Below are 27,740 nucleotides of genomic sequence, written 5' to 3'. Positions count from 1 at the left end.
CAGTTAACCACTGATTCCTTCCAAACCACTCATTGTTTAATTTGCGATTTCCAACTTGTTGTGTAATGTTTATGAGCAACGACACGTTTCTATATCTATAATTTCTCTTCATAAGACAAGGATGGAAAAGGATTGAAAAGTATTTGCCAGTAGATTGTCGACTTGAGTTATGATGATGACCACTAGCTTGCTAGCTAAGAATTTGACACTGTGTCATGTTCAGACGGGTTCAAGGCAAAGGCTGGAAGACGTTGATAAACAAAATTTACTTGTAACTTTTTTATATTATATATATTTTTATATCTCCAATTGGTAGTTACAGTCTTGTCCCGTCGCTGCAACTCTGGAGAGACGAAGGTCGAGAGCCGTGCGTCCTCCAAAAACACAACCCAACAGCACTGCTTCTTGACACAACGCCCACTTAACCTGAAAGCCAGCCGCACCAATGTGTCGGAGGAAACACCGAACACCTGGCGACCGTGTCAGTGTGCATGCACCTGGCCCGCCATAGGAGATGCTAGAGCGTGATGGAACAAGGACATCCCGGCCTGGCAAACCATCCCCTAACCCAGATGACGCTGGGCCAATAGTGTGCCGCCAGCTTCGACAGAGACTGGACTCAAACCAGGATCTGTAGTGGCACAGTGCCTTAGACCACTGCGCCACTCGTGTGGCCCTACTTCTACCTTTTGAGGAGATATTTACTCACACAGATGTTGTATTTGACATAGTGCAGCAGAAAGCCATGGATGTAGCCTACTGTAAGAGAAGAATAGACAATTTGACAAGCAGAATGGAGGAGCACATGTCTGATGTAGCATTCAGTGCCATGTATGAGAAGGCAGCAAGCACGACAAGAGGATCCAGAGATCTTTCACAGGAGGAGGCGTGGGTACAGGGCACTCAGGATGTTAGGTACACCTTCAAGGCACTGTATGAGTCAATTCATGATAACATCAAGTCTCAGATAGCACAGAGGCACTAAAGTCTGGACAGCATGCGATTCCTGAAGTTGTTAGATAAAAGTACATTTGATTCATTAAAAGAGAAAATGCCTCAGATGATCCTCTGACAAAAGCCTATTGCCAGGAAGAGACTGAAAACACAGCTGTTAGTGTTTTACTGAGGAGATTGAAGGGAACCAAAGCTGTGTGACGCAATCCTGCACTATAAGACCAGTGGACTTGATGAAGCGATGCACTGAGCTGTACAGGCTCCTGTGCCTAGTTGTTACTATAGGGGGCAACATCAGCTGGGATGGAGCGAAGTTCCTCCCGCCTCGAGAGGCTGAAGAGCTACTCTCGGAAACACTATGGGACAAGAGAGACTCGCAGTCCTGTCAATAGAGAGGAGAATTCCTAAACCGCTGTTGAAAAATCTTCACTGGTACGAGAAGGCCATCGACCAGTTTGCCAACCAGACTATGAGAAGAATGGACTTCATCTTTAAAGTAAGGCTTTAACATGCTTTTCCCCATTATAATAAAGTTTACATTAAATTAATTGTTAATGAAATGATGTTGCCGATTATGTAATGAATTGATATTCATTTAAATTTTGTTTTCAACAATAATTCTCCCACTCTCCACCCATGGCCCTCTGAAGAACTGAACAGCCCTGTGACATCTGAAGAACTGAACAGCCCTGTGACCTCTGAAGAACTGAACAGCCCTTTGACCTCTGAAGAACTGAACAGGCCTTTGATCTCTAAAGAACTGGACAGCCCTGTGATCTCTAAAGAACTGGACAGCCCTGTGACCTCTGAAGAACTGAACAGCCCTGTGACCTCTGAAGAACTGAACAGCCCTTTGACCTCTGAAGAACTGAACAGCCCTTTGACCTCTAAAGAACTGGACAGCCCTGTGACCTCTGACGAACTGAACAGCCCTTTGTCCTCTGAAGAACTGAACAGCCCTGTGACCTCTAAAGAACACAGCCCTGTGACCTCTGAAGAACTGAACAGCCCTGTGACCTCTGAAGAACCCCTTTGACCTCTAAAGAACTGGACAGCCCTGACGAACTGAACAGCCCTGTGACCTCTGAAGAACTTTGTCCTCTGAAGAACTGAACAGCCCTGTGACCTCTGAAGAACTGGACAGCCCTGTGACCTCTAAAGAACTGGACAGCCCTGTGACCTCTGAAGAACTGACCTCTGAGCTGAACAGCCCTGACCTGACTAAAGAACTGGACAGCCCTGTGACCTCTGAAGAACTGAACAGCCCTGTGACCTCTGAAGAACTGAACAGCCCTGTGACCTCTAAAGAACTGGACAGCCCTGTGACCTCTGAAGAACTGGACAGCCCTGTGACCTCTGAAGAACTGAACAGCCCTGTGACCTCTAAAGAACTGGACAGCCCTGTGACCTCTGAAGAACTGAACAGCCCTGTGACCTCTGAAGAACTGAACAGCCCTGTGACCTCTGAAGAACTGAACAGCCCTTTGACCTCTGAAGAACTGAACAGCCCTTTGACCTCTAAAGAACTGGACAGCCCTGTGACCTCTGACGAACTGAACAGCCCTTTGTCCTCTGAAGAACTGAACAGCCCTGTGACCTCTGAAGAACTGGACAGCCCTGTGACCTCTAAAGAACTGGACAGCCCTGTGACCTCTGAAGAACTGAATAGCCCTGTGACCTCTAAAGAACTGGACAGCCCTGTGACCTCTGAAGAACTGACCTCTGAAGAACTGAACAGCCCTTTGACCTCTAAAGAACTGGACAGCCCTGTGACCTCTGAAGAACTGAACAGCCCTTTGTCCTCTGAAGAACTGAACAGCCCTGTGACCTCTGAAGAACTGGACAGCCCTGTGACCTCTAAAGAACTGGACAGCCCTGTGACCTCTGAAGAACTGAATAGCCCTGTGACCTCTAAAGAACTGGACAGCCCTGTGACCTCTGAAGAACTGAACAGCCCTGTGACCTCTGAAGAACTGAACAGCCCTGTGACCTCTAAAGAACTGGACAGCCCTGTGACCTCTGAAGAACTGGACAGCCCTGTGACCTCTGAAGAACTGAACAGCCCTGTGACCTCTAAAGAACTGGACAGCCCTGTGACCTCTGAAGAACTGAACAGCCCTGTGACCTCTGAAGAACTGAACAGCCCTGTGACCTCTGAAGAACTGGACAGCCCTGTGACCTCTGCTGTCTGTTTTTCCCCATTTCCCAATCAAATACACAAACACGCTCACGTTATTAGGGCTCCACATGTGGCTCCCGAGTGGCACAGCAGTCTAATGCACTGCATCTCAGTACTAGAGGCGTCACTACAGGCCCTGGTTTGATTCCAGGCTGTATCACAACAGGCCGTGATTTTGAGTCCCATAGGGGAGGCGCACAACTGACCCAGCATCGTCCGGGTTTGCCCAGGGTAGGGCAGTCATTGTAAATAAGAATTTGTTCTTAACTGACTTGCCTAGTTAAATGAAAGGTTAAATATTACACATCAATGTGATTTTACTCCTTGCTTGGACTAACTCATTCTTAGCTCTTTTCCTGTCCTGCCTGTCCTGCCCTTTAGTGGAGGAGTTGAGCTCTTCTTTAAAATCATCTATCTATGATGAACCCCAGTCCTGCACTGAAGTCTCTGAACACCTCAACCCCTGGAGTCTCTGAACACCTCAACCACTGGAGTCTCTGAACACCTCAACCCCTGAAGTCTCTGAACACCTCAACCACTTAAGTCTCTGAACACCTCAACCCCTGGAGTCTCTGAACACCTCAACCCCTGAAGTCTCTGAACACCTCAACCCCTGAAGTCTCTGAACACCTCAACCCCTGAAGTCTCTGAACACCTCAACCCCTGAAGTCTCTGAACACCTCAACCCCTGAAGTCTCTGAACACCTCAACCCCTGAAGTCTCTGAACACCTCAACCCCTGAAGTCTCTGAACACCTCAACTCCTGTCCTGTACTGAAGTCTCTGAACATCTCTACTCCTGTACTGAAGTCTCTGAACACCTCAACTCATGCCTTATACTCTCATCCAATCACTGCTGCCCTTCCAACACTGTTATCAGCCCTCTCATTCCCATTCCCCATGTTATTTTTTTTTACAATAAATGTCTTTATTAAACGTTTTGGGGTTAAAATAATTTGTCATTGATGTTTTTTTTTTAAATTCGCTTTGTCGTTCGGTCCACGCATATACCCCGGGTCTTCCATCCTCGGTCCACACATATACCCTGGGTCTTCCATCCTCGGTCCACACATATACCCTGGGTCTTCCATCCTCGGTCCACACATATACCCCGGGTCTTCCATCCTCGGTCCACACATATACCCCGGTCTTCCATCCTCGGTCCACACATATACCCTGGGTCTTCCATCCTCGGTCCACGCATATACCCCATGTCTTCCATCCTCGGTCCACACATATACCCCGGGTCTTCCATCCTCCCACACATATATCCTGGGTCTTCCATCCTCGGTCCACGCATAACATTTGTTCCCATCCTCGGTCCACACATATACCCCGGGTCTTCCATCCTCGGTCACGCATATACCCCGGGTCTTCCATCCTCGGTCCACGCATATACCCCGGGTCTTCCATCCTCCTGAAACCTCCAGCCTCCACGTACGTGAAACATTTGTTTCCCATGCAAATAAAGCCCCTTCAATTGAATTGAAATTGATTTGAGAGAGAGAGAGAGAGAGAGAGAGAGAGAGAGAGAGAGAGAGAGAACTCCAAAGCCACATCATGAGGCAGGAAGTGAGTTTGGAATAACATTCCAATGCTTTTCAGAGTGGTCACAGCCATCTATAACAGGTTCTCGCTCTAAATTCAATTCAATTCAAGCTTTATTGGCAACATGTGTTTACACCGCCAGAGCAAGTGAACTAGATAATAAACAAAAGTGAAAATAAACAACAAAAATGAACAGTAAACATTGCACTCACAAAAGATATTTCAAATGTCATATTATGTATATTTTCAGTGTTGTAACGATGTGCAAATAGTTAAAGTACAAAAGGAAAAAACAAATAAACATAAATATGGGTTGTAATTTACAATGGTGTTTGTTCTTCACTGGTTGCCCTTTTCTCGTGGCAACAGGTCACAAGTATTGCAGCTCTGATGGCACACTGTGATATTTCACCCAGTAGATAGGGGAGTTTATCAAAATTAGTTTTGTTTTTTAATTATTTGTGGGTCTGTGTAATCTGAGGGAAATATGTGTCTCTAATATGTGTCATATATTTGGCAGGAGGTTTAAGAAGTGCAGCTCAGTTTCCACCTCATGTTGTGGGCAGTGTGCACATAGCCTGTTTTCTCTTGAGAGCCATGTCTGCCTACGGCGGCCTTTCTCAATAGCAAGGCTATGCTCACTAAGTCTGTACATAGTCAAAGCTTTCCTTCAGTTTGGGTCAGTCACAGTGGTCAGGTATTCTGCCACTGTGTCCTCCCTGTTTAGGATTAGTTTGCCTTTGGCCTTGATTTTTGTTTATTCTTTCCAATGTGTCAAGTAATTCTCTTTTTGTTTTCTCATGATTTGGTTGGGTCTAATTGTGTTGCTGTCCTGGGGCTCTGTAGGGTGTGTTCGTGTTTGTGAACAGAGCCCCAGGACCAGCCAGGTTAATTTCTCTGTAGGTGATGGCTTTGTTATGGAAGGTTTGGGAATCGCTTCCTTTTAAGTGGTTGTAGAATTTAACGGCTCTTTTCTGGATTTTGATAATTAGTGGCTTTCGGCCTAATTCTGCTCTGGATGCATTATTTGTTGTTCTACGTTGTACACTAAGGATATTTATGCAGAGTCTCAATTTGGTGTTTGTCGCATTTTGTGAATTCATGGTTGGTGAGCGGACCCCAGACCTCACAACCATAAAGGGAAATGGGTTCTATAATGGATTCAAATATTTTTTGCCAGATCCTGATTGGTCGAATTGTATGTTTCTTTTGATGTACGTATCGTTTTGTGTGCTCTAGGGCAACAGTGTCTAGATGGAATTTGTATTTGTGGTCCAGGCAACTGGACCTTTTTTGGAACACCATTATTTTGGTCTTACTGAGATTTACTGTCAGGGCCCAGGTCTGTCAGAATCTGTGCAGAAGATCTAGGTGCACCTTGTTGCTCAAGGTTGGGGACAGATGCACCAGATTCTAGTAGGGTGAGGCTGGGTGCTTCAAACTGTTCTAGTGCCAATTTGCAGATATATACAGTTGAAGTCAGAGGTTTACATACACTTAGGTTGGAGTCATTAAAACTCATTTTTTCAACCACTCCACAAATTTCTTGTTAACTAACTATAGTTTTGGCAAGTCGGTTAGGACATCTACTTTGTGCATGACACAAGTAATTTCTCCAACAATTGTTTACAGACAGATTAGTTCATTTATAATTCACTGTTTGGAGGAAAAAGGCTTGCTAGCCGATGAACACCATCCCAACTGTGAAGCATGGGGGTGGCAGCATTATGGTGTGGGGGTACTTTGCTACAGGAGGGACTGGTGCACTTCACAGAATAGATGACATCATGAGGATGGTAAAATTATGTGGATATTTTGAAGCAACATCTCAAGACATCTGTCAGGATGTTAAAGCTTGGTCGCAAATGGGTCTTCCAAATGGACAATGACCCCAAGCATACTTCCAAAGTTGTGGCAAAATGGCTTATGGACAACAAGGTCAAGGTATTGGAGTGGCTATCACAAAGCCCTGACCTCAATCCTATAGAAAATTTGTGGGCAGAACTGAAAAAGCGTGTTCGAGCAAGGAGGCCTACAAACCTGACTCAGTTACACCAGCTCTGTCAGGAGGAATGGGCCAAAACTCACCCAACTTATTGTGGGAAGCTTGTGGAAGGCTACCTAAAACATTTGACCCAAGTTAAACAATTTAAAGGCAATGCTACCAAATACTAATTGAGTGTATGTAAACTTCTGACCCACTGGGAATGTGATGAAAGAAATAAAAGCTGAAATAAATCATTCTCTCTACTATTATTCTGACATGTCACATTCTTAAAATAAAGTGGTGATCCTAACTGACCTAAAACAGGGAATTTTTACTAGGATTAAATGTCAGGAATTGTGAAAAACTGAGTTTCAATGTATTTGACTGAGGTGTATGTTCCAATGGCACATTGTGTTAGCTAATCCAAGATTATCATTTTAAAAGGCTAATTGATTATTAGAAAACCCTTTTACAATTATGTTAGCACAGCGGAAAACTGTTGTCCTGATTAAAGAATCAATAAAACTGGCCTTCTTTAAACTAGTTGAGTATCCGGAGCATCAGCATTTGTAGGTTGGATTACAGGCTCAAAATGGCCAGAAACAAAGACCTTTCTTCTGAAACTCGTCAGTCTATTCTTGTTCTGAGAAATGAAGGCTATTCCATGCGAGAAATTGTCAAGAAACTGAAGATCTTGTACAACACTGTGTACTACTCCCTTCACAGAACAGTGCAAACTGGCTCTAACCATAGAAAGAGGAGTGGGAGGCCCCGGTGCACAACTGAGCAAGAGGACAAGTACATTAGAGTGTCTAGTTTGAGAAACAGATGCCCCACAAGTCCTCAACTGGCAGCTTAATTAAATAGTACCCACAAAACACCAGTCTCAACGTCAACAGCGGAGAGGCGACTCTAGGATGCTGGCCTTCTAGGCAGTTTTGCAAAGAAAAATCCATTGATCTCAGACTGGCCAATAAAAAGAAAAGATTAAGATGGGCAAAAGAACACAGACACTGGACAGAGGAACTCTGCCTAGGAGGCCAGCATCCCGGAGTCGCCTCTCCACATCTGCATTGCTTTCCGTTTAGGGTTTTTGTATGAACACTTAGTGTCGTCTGCTGATGTCAGGGCTTTACTACAAATGCAAAGAGGAAAGAGTATAACTGTTCAGTTGAACCACTGAATCACAACAGTCTGTGATGGAGAGTTGAGGGACCTCTGGGGTCAACTGAAGGTAGAGAGCTAGTCTCGGGTAACCAGACATCACACCGTAAACATTCCGGGGTTTTTGGCTAGTACAGAACCCGACGCCATTCACTATAGGTTCTAATGTCAACAGACATCAGGCTGTTAGTGGACTAACTCACTGTGAGAGTTTGTAATAGAGCCTTAAGGTGGTAGCGAACCTTTAACCCTTACGGAGTAAACAGAGGGAACAGTAGTGAACAGACTGCCTCACCTCCAACGAACTGTATTCCCCCGGCCACACGTCCGATGGTCCTGGAGATGAGATCAGAGATGCAACATCCCATGAGGGCTGTGAGGGCCACCAGGAGCAGCAGACCACAGCCCACGCCCGTCACCACCGTACAGATCCTCCACTCCAGACTAGGTATCCCCTGGAAGGAAGCATAACGCCCACACTGCTCCAGGATCACTGTGGCCTGGCTCTCCTCGTCGCGCACCGGGTACGAGCACCGTCGGAAGGTGCCGAACGAGACCGGCTTGTCCATCTGGGAACCGAGCAGCCAGTAAGGCATGAAGAAGCCGACACAGGAGGCCGCGGCACAGAGCAGGGAGAGGAGGGTCCAGATTACACCAGCACAGGTCAGGCTGGAGGCCATGGCGATTGATGGGTAAAAAGTTCACTATTATATAACTAGAATACTAATTTGCCAGAATAGACAAAAATAAGGAGATTTAGCTTTTGTTGTGCTCTTGACTCCACCACAGACTACCAGCATGTCTCTGTCTCTCCCCTCGTACTGACTGACTTCTGTCCCCTGCGGAGAGAGAGACAGAGAGAGAGAGAGAGAGAGAGAGAGAGAGAGAGAGAGAGAGAGAGAGAGAGAGAGAGAGAGAGAGAGAGAGAGAGAGAGAGAGAGAGAGAGAGAGGAGAGAGAGTGAGAGAGAGATGAGAGAGAGAGAGAGAGAGAGAGGGTAGACTGTAAAAAATAGAGACTCAAAACATCATGATTGTGTAATGAAACCATTAAAAGCAGTGCACCTAATCTGAGATCTGGTGTTTGAAGGGTGTTTGAACGTAAACCCAATGTAAGTGATATGTTACACAGAAAACGTTTACTGAACAAAAATATTAACGCAACATGCAACAATTTCTACAATTTTACAAAGTTACAGTTCATATAATCAGTCAATTAAAATACATTCATTAGGGCCTAATCTATGGATTTCACATGACTGAGCAGGGGTGCAGCCATTGGTGGGCCTTGGAGGGCATAGGCCCACCCACTTGGCAGCAAGGCCAACTACTGGAGAGCCAGGTCCAGCCAATCAGAATGAGTTTTTCTAGTCTAGTCATTTTCTATTTCTATTTTCTTTTACTCAAGTATGACAATTGGGTCATACTTTTCACCACTGCACTATATAGCCACTGCCATTTTAGCACTGCCTTTTTAGCCTTTAACCTGTAGCTTCGGCTCTTTTAGCCATTTAGCCTGTAGCTTCGGCCCTTTTAGCCTTTAGCCTCTAGCTTCAGCCCTTTTAGCCTTTAGCCTGTAGCTTCGGCCCTTTTAGCCTTTAGCCTCTAGCTTTGGCCCTTTTAGCCTTTAGCCTGTAGCTTCGGCCCTTTTAGCCTTTAGCCTGTAGCTTCGGCCCTTTTAGCCTTTAGCCTGTAGCTTCGGCCCTTTTTTAGCCTTTTTGGCCCTTTTAGCCTTTAGCCTTTGGCCCTTTTAGCCTTTAGCCTGTAGCTTCGGCCCCACACCACGTTAGCCCCACCTTTGCATTCATATTCAGATAGCTTCATTCCTTTTAGCCTTTAGCCTGTACAGTATATTCATATTACAATGTATTAATATTAAATCAGTTAATAACTTTTATAGCCTAATTAATCAGAATAATAACCTGTTCTCTCCCTGCAGAAGACCCTTTATAGCCTTTAGCCTGTACCCACAGGATGGCCAATAACCACACCAATCAAGACTGCATCCCACCTTCAAATGAACATTCATATTCAGATTCAGCTTCATTCATGTATAGTCATACTAGGTCAGAGACATCAGCATATGGATAAGTTTAATCATTGTACAGTATATTCATATTACAATGTATTAATATTAAATCAGTTAATAACTTAATTATAGAATAATAATAATCAGAATAATAACCATTTCTCTCCCTGCAGAAGACATATATACACATAGTATACTGCTAACATTAGTACTGCTAACATTAGTATACTGCTAACATTATACATACTAACATTACCCACAGGATGGCCAATCCTAACATTAGTGCTACTGCTAACATTAGTGCTACTGCTAACATTAGTACTACTGCTAACATTAGTGCTACTGCTAACATTAGTGCTACTGCTAACATTAGTGCTACTGCTAACATTAGTACTACTGCTAACATTAGTGCTACTGCTAACATTAGTACTACTGCTAACATTAGTGCTACTGCTAACATTAGCCGTCATTGCCTGTATCCACCCCCCCCCCATGAATTTGAAATATAATGCCATATGTTCCTTGACTTTCAAGAATGTGAATATGATAAATACCTTACAGATCTTTGAACTGTCTTAGTTTATCAATATAAAAATGGCCTGTTAATGCTTTGTTGCCATTCGATCATTTGAAGATAAAGCATTTGAAGCTTCAGCATCATGTCTTGAAGAAAAACAAGTTTTTGTATTGATTAATTACTATCCAGGGACAAACTTAGTAATTTGTATTTTCACATAAACAATCTTTTTTTCTGTATCCTTAAAAAAAAGCATAAATCTGTACATTAGACCGTTTGGATTTGTCCAATGAGGAGTTTTCCAGAACACCATATCAGAGCAGGGAACATACAAAAAAGAGGGACTTCAATTTAACAGTGTCTAGAAGAAGGGTATCTATAATTCTTCTTCTATTTTGGAAACACCAAAATAGTGTTTTCAACCTTTTTTTTACCTGGTTAGTGCTCTCAGTCTTCTACATTACTCTTGATTAAGTGGTGTTACAACACACCATGTTATATTCCAGAACTCCTTAGGATGACCTTTTCTCAAATCTGTCTCATAACCAATATTCCCTGTAAGCTACGCATGGGCGCGCAGCTCCCCTGGGACTGCTGTGCAGAAGAAATATGAGCCCCCATATAGAGAAGCACGGAATTGAACTTAACCTAACTTTCTAGAGTTTTCCCCCCCTTTAGTTAACACTATCAACATGTCCCTTTACTGTGGGAATTGTGAATGAATCAACGCAAATATTAGCCACTTTCAATGCAACATACCGAAACAAAACGAACTTTGCAAGACTTCGTATGCAAAACAAATGCAATGACTATGCAAGAGTTTTGTTGTGTTGTAGGCACAACGCATCAGAGTAGGATTCTATTGCATTGACACACACGACTCAGCCCGTACTCTACACAGACCAGTGCGGCATAACCAATCAGAGATGCAATAGGCCTATATTCAAATAGACCATTGCCATATATGGATGTGTGCCATTCACTGTGAACTGGACTGTGTTCACAGCATGAGCGGTCGTGAGTAGATGAGCTTGTTTTGAGATCAAACTGAGAGCTGCATGTAGCCGCGTGTCCACATTTGTTCATATCCTTTGCTAGTTAGTGAGTTATTAGCCCAGTTATAAACCATTTGTGGTCAGCAGTGGGTGAGTGATTGCTTCTTACAAGCACAAGACATCTTTGAAAAGGGAGTCAGGTAAAGAGCATTTTTTTATTATTATTAAAAGGGACAGTGTTGTATTTTGAGAAAGGCTTGGATAAGCTAAGTAGTCAATAAACAGAGTTTTGTCTGATTATCTGTAATAATGGTATGGGAATAATAATGCATTTAATTTTGTCAAGTGGTTTCTTGCATCAAACAACACAACAACATGTTCAGTCACCACCTTGTCTGAAGGACAAGTGGATAAACAGGTTAATGTCAAGGCCTGCAAGATTTTTTTCTTCTTCAAAAGTCTCATGGAATGTAGGTCTACATTGAACACCATACTTTGGCTGATACTGTAGTCTGAATGATAGAACAGCTATTTCCATGTTAAAATGTAGGATTCACATCCTTGTACATTTTGGATAATCTTGCTTTGGTCCAGTGGGCCCGATGAATGAGTTTGCATTGAATGAGCCCGTGTCGAGCACAAATAGAAGAGCTATGTACCCTTTTGAGTGTCCCTTCCCATAGTTCATCAGATATTTCCTCACCCAGATCCTCCTCCCATGAGGATTTAATATTGTTTAATGAGATGACTTGTAGTGAGCAAATTTGACTATAGATTATTGACAAGGTGCCTTTCAGAGTAGGAATTGGGATAAGAAATGTGTCGAACTGGAAGGGTGAAGAATCCTGGATCTATGCTGCGGATGTAACTCCGGACTAGTAAGAACCTAAAAATAATGATGTCTGGGGAGACCAAATGTAGCTGATAATTGTTCAAACGTACTAAATGTATTGTTAGTATACAGATCACTGAATCTTTTAATAGCGAGACAAGACCATGTTGAGAAAGCACCATCAACCACAGATGGGGGGGAAGCTGTTAGTGACCGAATGTATATATTTAACCTTGCAAAATTGTATATATTTCTGTTTGGTGAGATCCATAAACAATTCAGATCAAGTCTGAAACTGTAACTTAAAGTGAGTACAATCTCAGTGTTCACAGTAACCGCACGTTGGAAGATGCACAGAATTATCAGAACGTTCGAGTTTGCGTTCAGCAGACCTGAAAATTGTTGAGTGGCACATTTTTTTTGTTGAGTGAACATTGCTCATAAGTCCTTAAACCCATGTTTCAAAACTGCAGCAAAGCTAAAGTTTTATCTCCTTACAGTTGGTGGCAGCTCAGTTGCCACTATTTTACGTGTTACAGCACACTTCATTTTACCAGTGCAGACTAGAACAGCATTCATGCCAAGTTCACGTGCTAGTCGAAACTTGGAAACTCTGAAATGTACAACTTGCTTACTGGTTGAACACGGCACGTGTATAACTACAGCCAGTTTCAAGGAGCGGGACACTAATCTGGACGTTTAATAAGAAATACCGCTACGACCTCTGATGAGCCATCAAACAGTCAAAACATCAATACAGGATTAAGATTGAATTCTACTACGATGGCTCTGACGCTAGTCGGATGTGGCAGGGCTTGCAAACCATCAAGAATTACAAAGGGAAACCCAGCCGCGAGCTGTCCAGTGATGCGAACCTACCAGGCGAGCTAAATTCCACCTGCTCACTTCGAGGCAAGCAACACTGAACCATGCATGAGAGCACCAGCTGTTCTGGACGACTGTGTGATCAAACTCTACGTAGCCGATGTGAGTAAGATCTCAAAACAAGTTAACATTCACAAGGCCATGGGGCCAGATGAATTACCAGGACGCGTACTTAGTAATGCGCTGACCAGCTGGCGCTGTCTTCAATTACATTTTCAACCTCTCCCTGACCCAGTCTGTAATAGCCCCGTTTCAAGCAGACCACCATAGTCCCTGTGCCAAGAACGCCAAAGTAACCTGTCTATATATTGCCCTGTAGCACTCACATCTGTAGCCATGAAGTGCTTTGAAAGGCTGGTCATGGCTCACATCAACACCATCATCCCAGACACCCAGGACCCACTCTAATTCGCATACCGCCTCAACAGATCCACAGATTGAGCAATCTGTACTTCTCTCCACAATGCCCTCCCCCACTTGGACAAAAGGAACACCTATGTGAGAATGCTGTTCATTTATTATAGCTCAGCGTTCAACACCATAGTGCCCACCAAGCTCATCACTAAGCTCGGGAACCTGGGACTTCCTGACAGGCCGCCCCAAGGTGGTGAGGGTTGGCAACAGCACACTTGCTTTTTTATGGCTATTTTTTGTTCATTTTTGACTTTGTTTGCGCAGAATGTTCATTCAAAAATGTCCTACGACTGACAAACTTGAACATGAATCGGAAGCTACACAGAGCTAGAATACAACATTAACTCCTTTGTTTCACGCACAGCGGTCCTGTTGCTCCTGGTCGAGATGACCTAAGGCAGCACCGGCAACGAAGATGAGGAATCAAAGGGGGACTCCAAGCTGAAAAGACAGGCTACACAGCCTCCTCTTCCTAGTAACCTGATAGTTTATTTTCCATTGATGAGACATTAACCAATGTGAACTCAGAGCAAGGCTTCAATCGCAGAAGGCCATCAGGGAATGTTGTGACTTTGTTTTTACTGAGATGTGGTTTTACGGACCATACGGTCAACCAGAAGGTCAACTCTGCTATTCAACCAGAAGGTCAACTCTGCTATTCAACCAGAAGGTCATCTCTGCTATTCAACCAGAAGGTCAACTCTGCTATTCAACCAGAAGGTCAACTCTGCTATTCAACCAGAAGGTCAACTCTGCTATTCAACCAGAAGGTCAACTCTGCTATTCAACCAGAAGGTCAACTCTGCTATTCAACCAGAAGGTCAACTCTGCTATTCAACCAGAAGGTCATCTCTGCTATTCAACCAGAAGGTCAACTCTGCTATTCAACCAGAAGGTCAACTCTGCTATTCAACCAGAAGGTCATCTCTGCTATTCAACCAGAAGGTCAACTCTGCTATTCAACCAGAAGGTCAACTCTGCTATTCAACCAGAAGGTCAACTCTGCTATTCAACCAGAAGGTCAACTATTCCAAATGGATTGCACGGGGGCTTCTGGTAAGGGGGAACAATTCCTGGTGTACCGAATTTGAAAACATTGCGAGCTTCTGTTCACCCGACCTGGAGTTTTGACGCTAAAATGCAGACCCCACTATATGCCGAGGCACTTGTGTTATTATCACAGCTGTGTGCATGCCACCACAAGCAAACACCAAGGCGGCTCTTAGCGAACTGTACAAGATCATTAGTCAGGAAAAAATCCTCTCACCAGGAAGCAGTCTTTATTGTTGCGGTGACTTTAACCAAGCCTGTCTAAAACAATTTTTCACAAAATATCACCAACATGTAGGATTCAGAGAGCTTGACAATGTATACACAAACATCTGTGACGTGCCCCCCGCATCTGCCAATCAGATCATGTCTCTCTGTTCTTAATCCCCGCCTACAAGCAGCAACTCAAGAGAAAGGCACCAACACAAGGAATAGTGAGGCGCTGGACAGAGGAGGCAGACTCAATGCTGCAGGACTGTTTTGAGAATACTGAGTGGAATACGTTCAATCCACCCAGGACCATCAACATCGTGGAATATACATAGTCAGTTACAGGCTTCAATAGGAAATGTGTTGATGATGTTGTACCCACAATAATAATCCAGACATACCACCAACCATAGCCGTACCATGCTGAGAGCCCGTACTGCAGCAGTAACAATGTTGGCAGAATGAACCCAGATGACTCGTACAAGGCAAGCAGGTGTAAGCTCCGCAAATTCAAAAAGACAATACAGACTCAAACTTGAATTGATGTTCGACAACACAAAGACTTGCGTTGCATGTGGCAAGGACTACAGACTCTCACAAGACTACAAAGGCAAATCCAGCTGTGCGGTGCCCACAGAAGCCTCCTTCCCCAGACGAGCTTAACACATTCTATGCTCGCTTTGAAAGCAGACAATACCGAGCCATTCAGGAAGACACTCGCTGTTCCGGACGACCAGGTGCTTTCAGTCTCCGAGGCTGACGTGAGGAAAACTCTCAAATAGAGTGAATACTCACAAAGCCGTCGGCCCAGATAGCATCCTTGGCCGCATCTTTAGAGTGTAAGAGCCGCCTTGGTGTCACCATGTTTTTTTGGGCACTGGGACCATGGTGGTCTCCTTAAAGCAGGTGGGGACTACAGCCTGGAACAGAGACAGATCGAACATGTTCAGAAGACGCCCGTCAGCTGTTCAGACCACCATGGTCCCAGTGCCCAAAAAAACATGGTGACATGCCCATATGACTATAGCCCCGTCGCGCTAACCTCGGTCATCCTGCAGTGCTTACAGAGGCTGGTCATGGCTTAAGGCCAGCATGCCAGACACCCTGGACCCACTCCAATATGCCTACCGCTCCAACAGATCCACAGAAGATCCTATTTCCATCGCTGGTCACATGGCCGTAACACATCTGGACAAGAGGGACACCTATGTGAGAATGCTGTTCATTGACTACAGTTCAGCCTTCAACACTATGGTTCCCTCCAAGTTCGACAGCAAGCTCAGAGCCCTGGGTCTGGACACTACCCTCTGCAACTGGATACTGGACTTCCTGATGGGCAGACCACAGACTGTGAGGATTGACAACAACACATCACATTGACCCTTAACACAGGTGCCCCCCAGGGGTGTGTCCTCAGTCCTCTGCTGTACTCCCTGTTCACCCACGACTGCGTAGATTTGCATGACACCACCTCCATCATCAAGTTTGATGACGACACCAAGGTTATAGGCCTAATAACGAACAACGACGAGTCAGCCAATAGGGAGGAGGTAAGTGAACTGGCATTGTGGTGTCGTGACAACTACCTCTCCCCTCAACGTCAGCAAAATAAAGGAGTTGATTGTTGACCTCAGGAAGCAGAGGATGCCCCTAATCCACATCAACGGGACTACAGTAGAGAGAGTCACAAGTTAAGTTCCTCGGCGTCCACATGGACCAACAACACAACCACTCTTGTCGAAAGGGCGCAACAGCGTCTCTATTTCCTAAGGCATGCCACCCTGGGTCCGCCATGTCGCCCCGGGGTTCTCTCCAAATACTACCACTGCAACATCGAGAGCCTCCTGACCCGTTGCATCACGGCCTGGTACAGGAATTGCTCCATCCACAAATGCAAGGCCCTCCAACAGGTGGTAAAAACTGCCTAGTACATCACTGGGACCGTGCTCTGACCCACCCAGTGCCTGAGGATGGTATGCAGCATCATCAAGGACCCCATACACCCCATTCCATGAGCTATTCTCTCCCTTACAGTCAGGCAGACAATATCGGAGCATGAGGTCTGATACCAACAGGTTCAAAGACAGTTTCTATCTACAAGTCATCAGACTGCTGAACACTTGAACCGGACTTACCACCTGCTCTGATTCTCTGCACCTTAGCACACATGCGCTCACACACACACACACACACATAATCATTCATGCTACACACACAACACAACTGCTGTATCACGTATAATCCCTCTCCGGCGCTCGAGGTCACCAGGCCGCTCATTATTACGCACATCTGTCACCAGCACCTCATCAGACTCACCTGGACTCCATCACCTGCCTCATTACCTTCCCTATATCTGTCACTCCCTTTGGTTCTTTCTGCCTCATTACCTTCCCTATATCTGTCACTCCCTTTGGTTCTTTCTGCCTCCTCCCTATATCTGTCACTCCCTTTGGTTCTTTCTGCCTCCTCCCTATATCTGTCCCTCCCTTTGGTTCTTTCCTGCCTCCTCACTATATCTGTCACTCCCTTTGGTTCTTTCTGCCTCCTCGCTATATCTGTCACTCCCTTTGGTTCTTTCTGCCTCCTCCTATATCTGTCACTCCCTTTGGTTGTTTCTGCCTCCTCCCTATATCTGTCCCTCCCTTTGGTTCTTTCTGCCTCCTCCCTATATCTGTCACTCCCTTTGGATCTTTCTGCCTCCTCCCTATATCTGTCCTCCCTTTGGTTCTTTCTGCCTCCTCCCTATATCTGTCACTCCCTTTGGTTCTTTCTGCCACCTCCCTATATCTGTCACTCCCTTTGGTTCTTTCTGCCTCCTCCCTATATCTGTCACTCCCTTTGGTTCTTTCTGCCTCCTCCCTATATCTGTCACTCCCTTTGGTTCTTTCTGCCTCCTCCCTATATCTGTCACTCCCTTTGGTTCTTTCTGCCTCCTCCCTATATCTGTCACTCCCTTTGGTTCTTTCTGCCTCCTCCCTATATCTGTCACTCCCTTTGGTTCTTTCTGCCTCCTCCCTATATCTGTCACTCCCTTTGGTTCTTTCTGCCTCCTCCCTATATCTGTCACTCCCTTTGGTTCTTTCTGCCTCCTCCCTATATCTGTCACTCCCTTTGGTTCTTTCTGCCTCCTCCCTATATCTGTCTCTCCCTTTGGTTCTTTCTGCCTCCTCCCTATATCTGTCACTCCCTTTGGTTCTTTCTGCCTCCTCCCTATATCTGTCCCTCCCATTGGTTCTTTCTGCCTCCTCCCTATATCTGTCACTCCCTTTGGTTCTTTCTGCCTCCTCCCTATATCTGTCACTCCCTTTGGTTCTTTCTGCCTCCTCCCTATATCTGTCACTCCCTTTGGTTCTTTCTGCCTCCTCCCTATATCTGTCCCTCCCATTGGTTCTTTCTGCCTCCTCCCTATATATGTCCCTCCCTTTGGTTCTTTCTGCCTCCTCACTATATCTGTCACTCCCATTGGTTCTTTCTGCCTCCTCCCTATATCTGTCACTCCCTTTGGTTCTTTCATCAGGCGTTATTGTTTCGTGCCTGTGTTTCTTGTTTTGTTCCATGTGTTATTTTTTATTAAAGTCACTCCCTGTACTTGATTCCCAACTCCCAGTGTTCAAGTTACACGCTGCTACCAGACTGTTATTATACTGCTCAATTTATACACTTGCCCCTCATCTCCCCACTTCCCTGATACACCTGTAAATATTGGGACTATAAATTATGCCTTCCTGTATTACACTAATGCTAAAAATGTTTATTCTATTCTACTGAGACATTTACTTTATGTTCATATACTTAGTTTTATGATGACTTATTGTTGTTGCATTTTCGAGAAACAAGCATTTTGTTGTACAATGTATACCATGCGTATCCCGTAGATACGACTAATAAAACTGGAAACACGGTGTGCCCCTCAGGGGTGCGTGCTTAGTCCCCTCCTGTACTCCCTGTTCACCAACGACTGTGGCAGTGCACGACTCCAACACCATCATTAAGTTTGCTGACGACACAACGGTGATTGGCCTGATCACCGGCAACGATGAGAAAGCCTATAAGGAGGAGGTCAGTGACATGGCAGTGTGGTGTTGCCAGGGCAACAACCTCTCCCTCAACGTCAACAAGAGAAAGAAGCTGATGGTGGACAACAGGAAACAGGGGCTGTAGTGTAGTGGGTTGAGAGCTTCAAGTTCCTCAGTGTCACCATTCTTTTTTCTTTTTTTTAAGATCACGGAAAATTACAACAAAAAAAAAATGTTTTTTTTATTTTTTTTTACATAATCATATACAGAAAATGTTCATATCTGTAACAATACTAGTTTTGGCTGACTACTAGGCACTTCCCTATCCAGGACCTCTATACCAGGCGGTATAGAGGGTACATCACCGGGGCTCCCTGCCATCCAAGACCTCTATACCAGGCGGTACAGAGGGTACATCACCGGGGCACCCTGCCATCCAGGACCTCTATACCAGGCGGTACAGAGGGTACATCACCGGGGCTCCCTGCCATCCAGGACCTCTATACCAGGCGGTACAGAGGGTACATCACACCGGGCCATCCAGGACACCCTGCCATCCAGGACCTCTATACCAGGCGGTACAGAGGGTACATCACCGGGGCTCCCTGCCATCCAGGACCTCTATACCAGGCGGTACAGAGGGTACATCACCGGGGGACTCCCTGGCGGAACAGAGGGTACATCAGGACTCTCTCTCTATACCAGGCGGTACAGAGGGTACATCACCGGGGCACCCTGCCATCCAGGACCTCTATACCAGGCGGTACAGACCTTGGGTAGGACATCAGGCGGTACAGAGGGCACCCTGCCATCCAGGACCTCTATACCAGGCGGAACAGAGGGTACATCACCGGGGCTCCCTGCCATCCAGGACCTCTATACCAGGCGGTACAGAGGGTACATCACCGGGGCACCCTGCCATCCAGGACCTCTATACCAGGCGGTGTCAGAGGAAGTCCCTAAAAAAATTGTCAATGACTCCACCCACCCAAGTCATAGACTGTTCTCTCTGCTTCCGCACGGTAAACAGTACCGATGCACCAAGTCTGGAACCAACAGGACGCTGAAGAGCTTCTAACCCCCAAGTTAAAAGACTGCTAAATAGCTAACCAATAGCTACCCGGACTATCTACATTGACCCGTTTTGCACTAAAACTCTTTTGACTGCTGTTACTGTTTATTATCTATCCTGTTGCCTAGTCCCTTTATCCCTACCTATATGTACATATCTACCTTAATTACCTCGTACCCCTGCACATCGACTCAGTACTGGTACCCCATGTATATAGCCAAGTTATTACCTCGTACCCCTGCACATCGACTCAGTACTGGTACCCCATGTATATAGCCAAGTTATTACCTCGTACCCCTGCACATTGACTCTGTACTGGTACAGTATATAGCCAAGTTATTACCTTGTACCCCTGCACATTGACTCTGTACTGGTACAGTATATAGCCAAGTTATTACCTCGTACCCCTGCACATCGACTCAGTACTGGTACAGTATATAGCCAAGTTATTACCTTGTACCCCTGCACATTGACTCTGTACTGGTACAGTATATAGCCAAGTTATTACCTCGTACCCCTGCACATTGACTCAGTACTGGTACCCCATGTATATAGCCAAGTTATTACCTCGCACCCTGCACATCGACTCAGTACTGGTACCCCATGTATATAGCCAAGTTATTACCTCGTACCCCTGCACATCGACTCAGTACTGGTACCCCATGTATATAGCCAAGTTATTACCTCCTCGTACCCCTGCACATCGACTCAGTACTGGTACCCCATGTATATAGCCAAGTTATTACCTCGTACCCCTGCACATCGACTCAGTACTGGTACCCCATGTATATAGCCAAGTTATTACCTCGTACCCCTGCACATCGACTCAGTACTGGTACCCCATGTATATAGCCAAGTTATTACCTCGTACCCCTGCACATCGACTCAGTACTGGTACCCCATGTATATAGCCAAGTTATTACCTCGTACCCCTGCACATCGACTCAGTACTGGTACAGTATATAGCCAAGTTATTACCTCGTACCCCTGCACATTGACTCAGTACTGGTACCCCATGTATATAGCCAAGTTATTACCTCGTACCCCTGCACATCGACTCAGTACTGGTACCCCATGTATATAGCCAAGTTATTACCTCGTACCCCTGCACATCGACTCAGTACTGGTACCCCATGTATATAGCCAAGTTATTACCTCGTACCCCTGCACATTGACTCAGTACTGGTACTGTATATAGCCAAGTTATTACCTCGTACCCCTGCACATCGACTCAGTACTGGTACTGTATATAGCCAGGTAGTCGTTATTCATTGTGTATGTGTTCCTTGTGCTGTTATTTTTCTATTATTTCTTTTTTTTTCCATCTCTGCATTGTTGGGAAGGGCCTATACGTAAGCATTTCACTGTTAGTCTACACATGTTGTTTACGAAGCATGTGAAAAATAACATTTGATTTGAGTTAGCAAGTCAGGAATGTCCCGAGTTTTCTAGCTGTGACTAGCAAGTGAACGCGGCATCATTCACAAGAGCAAACACTGTTCCAAATAAATATGAAAAAGAGGCAAAATCATATATGCTATTTACAAAATAAAATATGCAATGCATCTCACTTTATTCAAATCAATTCTCACACAACTTCAGCTGCTGCATGGGCAGAATTCTACCAAGCAGAGAGAAAGAGCACGCAAGACTGAGCGCATCAAAGACAATTGAGAATGTAACACAAAGGGGATTCATCATTTTCTTTTTCTTCTATTCCTCCCATAATTCATTCACAAATGCCTATTAATCTTGGTTTACGATCTCCAATTAATTTAGGTTTACAGTCTCCGGTGTAACGTAGCCAGCCTATTGGTTTGCAATACTGGCTAGATGATGATGCTCTGGTGAAGAACCCGTAATAATCACGAATGGGCGATAACTGTTCCTTACATTTTTACGCACACGAATGTTATTTGCACCAGACTAGTAGATTATTAAAATTACTTTGATACGCTATTTATCAAGTATGGTCAACTACTCCGGAGTCCGTGTGGTGGAATGCACAGAGAAGCCCGTGTAGGACGTGAAGAGGGGGACGGGGACAAGCCTGTGTGACAAAGCTGAACTCTACTCGGGTAAAGAATAAACAATATACAAATCTAAGAATGTTTCCAAATACACGACAAAGTAACACAGAAAAAGACAACTTAGCCTACATGATGAACGACTTGGTTGTTAGATTAGTCTTCTGGTCTTAATATCCCAATCGCGGAGAAAACCGAAAACTGAAACTAACTTCACAGATCGACAAACAAAAAAAATCCCTAAATAATTATCCCCAAAATAGGTAATGGTATCGGTAAAAAAAAAAGCTGTAACTTTCAGCGTTGATGAGCAATGTAGTAGTTGGCAATAGAGATCCCCAAATATGTTATCTTGCTGTGAGCAGTGAAAGAGCAACGCTGCGAGTTGGAGCTGACGCCAGCCGCGGAAACACATTCAGACTGCTGTGAACGGAGAGTCTGTGAAACACGCTCTAGAGGGGAACATCAATCACACCAACGTCCATCCAGGGGCGGCCGTGCGGCTCCGAGTACAGCTGCCAGCGTGTAGTTCTAAAAACCGGAAATGACTTAGCATTTTCTACCACAGTTCGTTGGCCATAGAGCTCGCCAGCGTGTAGTCCTAAAAACCGGAAATTATTTACCTGTGGTTCGTTCAGCCATTCATACCTGTAGACTAAGTTAATAGGGATTTTGGAATAAAGGCCTAAAATAAGGTCGGAGGTTAATTAACACAGGATCATTTCAGTCAGTTAACATATCCTTTAATAAGAATGACGCCTTTATGTGTTAAAAAAAATAAACACATATAATGCTTAAAATGGTCTGCTTTACCAGCTTGAACAAAAAACTTAAGGATGGGATATTGTTCTGCTCAATGCTGCAACCACATCTCTATAGCTGGAAGGTGTTTGTGTTTATAGGTTCCTGAATTATGTTGTCCATAGGACACTTTGGGTCCCGTCTGATAAGGTATACTAAGCCTGTTAGCGAGACATCAAAGGCATGCAACCTGAGGTGTAGTTTTATTTATTTACACGTTAGCACATTATTCAGTTTGTACTTGTTTTGATTAGGATAAATGCTTCAAAATTCCCAAAAAGGGATGTTGACTGATGAAGATTATTGCATTAGAACAAAACGTATAAGATCTCCCAAGCCGGTGTTTACTACAGACCTTATTTTCATAATTTATCCAAAAAACACCTAATTAACAAAAAGTTAATTGTTTTCCCCATAGGCTTTGGTCTACGAGCCATGGCAGAGTTAGGCTCTGTTAGTGCCTATTATTATTGCTCTATATACCAAAGATGATCTATTATATTGACACAATAGTCAAGTGACCGCTCTAAAAAAAAATGTCCTCAAAGATGAAAGACAGGTGGGAGGAGGAGAGATCAGGTGGAACCATTCTTGTCGATGAGAGGGAAGATATGCATGTGAACAACAGGCACAACTCCTAGATAAAGTTTTTTTTTTTCTCTCAAAGTTGCTGAAATGCAATGTGCGTCCACTTATATGAGTGCATTTGTAACAACCTATAACCATTACTAAACTTCTATTCGATCGAATAAGCCTCACGTAGCAAATTAGCAATTACATTTTTTTGTTGCCCAAAATTGACCTCCATACTAAAATTGCTCACATCATAGTCTTATTTTCATGGCAGATTTTGGGCGGAGTAAATCCTCTCGCTTTGTCTCTTCCTCTCTGTCTATAGTCCACTTGTATCATCTCTCTCTCAATTCAATGGCTTTATTGGCATGTGAAACATATTTTAACATTGACAAAGCAAGTGAAGTAGAAAATAAACTGAAGTGTAATAAAACAAAAAATAAGTGTAAACATTACACTCACAAAAGTTCCTCTCCCCCTCACTCTCTCTCTCTCTCTCTCTCTGTCTCTCTCTCTCTCTCTCTCTCTCTCTCTCTCTCTCTCTCTCTCTCTGTCTCTCTCTCTCTCTGTCTCTCTCTCTCTCTCCCCCTCACTCTCTCTCTCTCTCTCTCTCTCTCTCTCTCTCTCTCTCTCTCCCTCACTCTCTCTCTCTCTGTCTCTCTCTCTCTCTCTCTCTCTCTCTCTCTCTGTCTATCTCTCTCTCTCTGTCTCTCTCTCTCTCTCTCTCTCTCTCTGTCTCTCTCTCTCTCTCTCTCTCTCTCTCTCTCTCTCCCCCCTCACTCTCTCTCTCTCTCTCTGTCTCTCTTTCTCTCTCTCCCCCTCACTCTCTCTCTGTCTCTCTCTGTCTCTCTCTCTCTCTCTCTCTCTCTCCCCCCTCACTCTCTCTCTCTCTCTCCCCTCACTCTCTCTCTCTCTCTGTCTCCCCCTCACTCTCTCTCTCTCTCTCAATTCAATTCAATTCAATTCAAGGGCTTTATTGGCATGGGAAACATGTGTTAACATTGCCAAAGCAAGTGAGGTAGACAACATACAAAGTGAATATATAAAGTGAAAAACAACAAAAATTAACAGTAAACATTACACATACAGAAGTTTCAAAACAGTAAAGACATTACAAATGTCATATTATATATATATACAGTGTTTTAACAATGTACAAATGGTTAAAGGACACAAGATAAAATAAATAAGCATAAATATGGGTGTATTTACAATGGTGTTTGTTCTTCACTGGTTGCCCTTTTCTCGTGGCAACAGGTCACAAATCTCTCTCTCTCTCTCCCCTCACTCTCTCACTCTTCATCTCTTTCTCTTCCTCTCTCAATTTCAATATCAATCTCTCTCTCTTTCCTCCCACCTCTCTCTCCTACTCTCTCTCTCTCTCTCTCTCTCTCTCACACACACACACACACACACACACACACACACACACACACACACACACACACACACACACACACACACACACACACACACACACACACACACACACACACATAAACACTTAAGAAACTTGAGATTGTGGAATTGAATGGCATTATAATGCAACGTTACTTTCCTTATACGTTTGATTTCTAAATCAGAACTGGGCTATGGCAATGCCTTCTGATGGGCCACCAACAATGCCTGTGTGTGTTTCACTGAAAAAGAGGCCAACCAATTTGACACAATGCTGATGAAAAATGTGTGTGTCAAGCTGGAGATCAGGCAGAGGGAGGATGCAGCAACCCAGTGGAGTTACAAAACCAAGATGAGAGAACATGGCTGTGAATTATTCACACAATATCTCTCTCTATTTTTTTTGTGCTTCATTCTATAGCTAGAGGACTCCTGATATGTCCTAGTGTGATACGTATCATTTTTTTTGTCTTTATCTGTTGTGGTCTAGTACTGTCTTTTTTTTGCTAGCTAGGACCATCTACTTTAAGTGCTGCCTGTCATCCCAGTGGCTTACTTGTAGTGTGAAGTGCTACTGTAACTGCTTATAATTTGCATCTAGTTGTTGACACATCAACAAGGATCAAGGGGCCGTGCAATTTGTGAATTGTTTTGTTCTTTTTGTAGCTTTGTCAACTATGTGTTTTATATCTGTTTTCACCTCTCCCTGTAGGGTTCATCAGCTAGCTTCAGCCAGGGGCGTTTCAAAAATAAAATAATTATTGAGCAGATTGTCTGGGAGCCGGAATGTAATTCAAAATAATTTGTAGACTGCAAATTGACCGCAATTAAGCCCAAACAGATATCATATTTGACTAAAACATCGTTGTTTCAAATCATCATTTTTGTTGTTGTAATTTGTACATTTTCAGAAAACATTGCGGGCTAAATAAAACCCCACCCGGGGGACAAATTCAGGCCCGTGGGCCGCCAGTTGGGGAACCTTGCTGTTGTACCCTGTTGTACCCTGCTGTTGTACCCTGTTGTACCCTGTTGTACCCTGCTGTTGTACCCTGCTGTTGTACCCTGCTGTTGTACCCTGCTGTTGTACCCTGTTGTACCCTGTTGTACCCTGCTGTTGTACCCTGTTGTACCCTGCTGTTGTACCCTGTTGTACCCTGTTGTACCCACAACCCATGTGGAATTCTGGGTCTCTTTTGGAACTGCTGATCTGCGGTCAAGAACGCAGAGTTCATCTCAGCCTTTGCTGCACTTCAGTCCCTTGACTTGTTTGTCCCTGGCGGAGACATGCATCACCCCAGAGAACACTGCTACTCCAGCTGCTCTTTCTTTCCTTCATCTGACTATGTTTTCTCTCAGAGTCTGTGCACATCTGGTCGTCGCGGTGGTGGCACAGGTCTACTCATTTCTCCTCCCTCTCTCACCTGTCCATAGCCTCATTTTAATTCCATGCTGTCGCTGTCACTTGTCCACACAAGCTTAAAATTATTGTCATCTATCGCCCACCAGGTCCCCTTCTTTCCAACTCTCTCTTTCCCCTCCCTGCCTCTTTTCACCTCACCCTTTTCTACTCCTCTCCAACTCACAAGGCAGGCAATACGCATGACCTCATCTTTACTAGAGGCTGTTCTCCTACTAATCTCACTGTAAACCCCTCCAACTCACAAGGCAGGCAATAGTCATGACCTCATCTTTACTAGTGGCTGTTCTCCTACTAATCTCACTGTAACCACCCTCCCCTCCAGGTCTCTGTTCTCCTACTAATCTCACTGTAACCTCCTCCAGGTTTCTGTTCTCCTACTAATCTCACTGTAACCCCCCTCCAGGTCTCTGTTCTCCTACTAATCTCACTGTAACCCCCCTCCAGGTCTCTGTTCTCCTACTAATCTCACTGTAAACCCCTCCAACTCACAAGGCAGGCAATACGCATGACCTCATCTTTACTAGAGGCTGTTCTCCTACTTATCTCACTGTAACCACCCTCCCCTCCAGGTCTCTGTTCTCCTACTAATCTCACTGTAACCTCCTCCAGGTTTCTGTTCTCCTACTTATCTCATTGTAACCTCCTCCAGGTTTCTGTTCTCCTACTTATCTCATTGTAACCCCCATCCAGGTCTCTGATCACTACTGTGTTTCCTTTTCTGTCTCCCTTTCCTACAACCCTAACCACTCAGCCCCTCCCCGGATGGCCATGCGCCACCACAATCTTTGCTCTTCTCTCCCAAAACCAGCTTCCCCCTGAGTCCCTGCCCATCTTCTAAAAACATCTGAAACCCTACCTCTTCAAACAGTATCTTAAATAATCCTCCACCTCTCCTCAAGCCCCCCATTATTATTTTTAGAATGAATGAATTAAACCTGAACCAGCCTCCCCCGACTCTGCTGATGGCAACGCTATTGAGGAAAATTTAGCTTTCTCTGCAATTGATATGTGGTTGTCCCATTTAGCTGTCTTAAGATGAATGCACTCACTGTAGGTCGCTCTGGGTAAGAGCGTCTGCTAAATTACTAACATTTTTTTAATGAGAGAGAGAGAGAGAGACAGAGAGAGAGAGAGACAGAGAGAGAGAGAGAGAGAGAGAGAGAGAGAGAGAGAGAGAGAGAGAGAGAGAGAGACAGAGACAGAGACTGAGAGACAGAGAGAGAGAGAGACAGAGAGAGAGAGAGAGAGAGACCATTGAAAATCATAACTCTGTTTCCCTCTGAGAGGTCTAGAGTGAACACAGAGCAGGACACAATCCAATTCCTCTACAATGTAATGCAATAAAAGCTGTGACTGTGTAGCTATCCAATGTATTTATTCTGTGTCATTGTGGTGGGTTTTCACACCCTCACAATATTATTTATGTTGGTCTTTCTTGGGAAGATCTATTTTTTTTAAAAGTAATCCCATGTGTTTTCTTTGTTTACCTTGATGCTCTTTATGACCGCCATACTATATAACCAATATGAATTATATAATTTGTAAGGGGTTCATGCACACAACATAAATTGTTACTCTGTAATCGAATAATAAAATATACTACCGGTAATTATAAGGAATGTACTACACAAAGCAGGACCCTTTTTGCCTTTGTGTTCTATGTATCTAC

The 27,740-nt window shown here is 44.5% G+C and overlaps 1 protein-coding gene across 2 annotated transcripts in view; it reads right to left on the bottom strand.

The window, feature by feature from the left end:
- Positions 1–22,402, bottom strand: part of LOC112238084 (LHFPL tetraspan subfamily member 6 protein) — a 143,383-nt gene extending 120,981 nt beyond the window's left edge. Inside the window, exons 1-2 of one of the 2 annotated variants that reach the window (XM_042296516.1) lie at positions 22,009–22,402; positions 8,127–8,670 (exon numbers count right to left, since the gene is read on the bottom strand). In XM_042296516.1, the coding sequence (XP_042152450.1) occupies positions 8,127–8,511 (385 nt within the window). In that variant the 5' untranslated portion in view covers positions 8,512–8,670; positions 22,009–22,402. The remainder of the gene's footprint in view (positions 1–8,126; positions 8,671–22,008) is intronic. The other variant, XM_042296517.1, reaches the window with a different exon arrangement.
- Positions 22,403–27,740: the final 5,338 nt, after the last annotated feature.

The sequence above is a fragment of the Oncorhynchus tshawytscha genome, linkage group LG13, assembly GCF_018296145.1.
Source record: "Oncorhynchus tshawytscha isolate Ot180627B linkage group LG13, Otsh_v2.0, whole genome shotgun sequence".
In the NCBI taxonomy this organism is placed as follows: domain Eukaryota; kingdom Metazoa; phylum Chordata; class Actinopteri; order Salmoniformes; family Salmonidae; genus Oncorhynchus; species Oncorhynchus tshawytscha.
The sequence above is the reverse complement of the archived record's forward strand: the minus strand, read 5'-3'. Positions and strand labels throughout refer to the sequence as shown.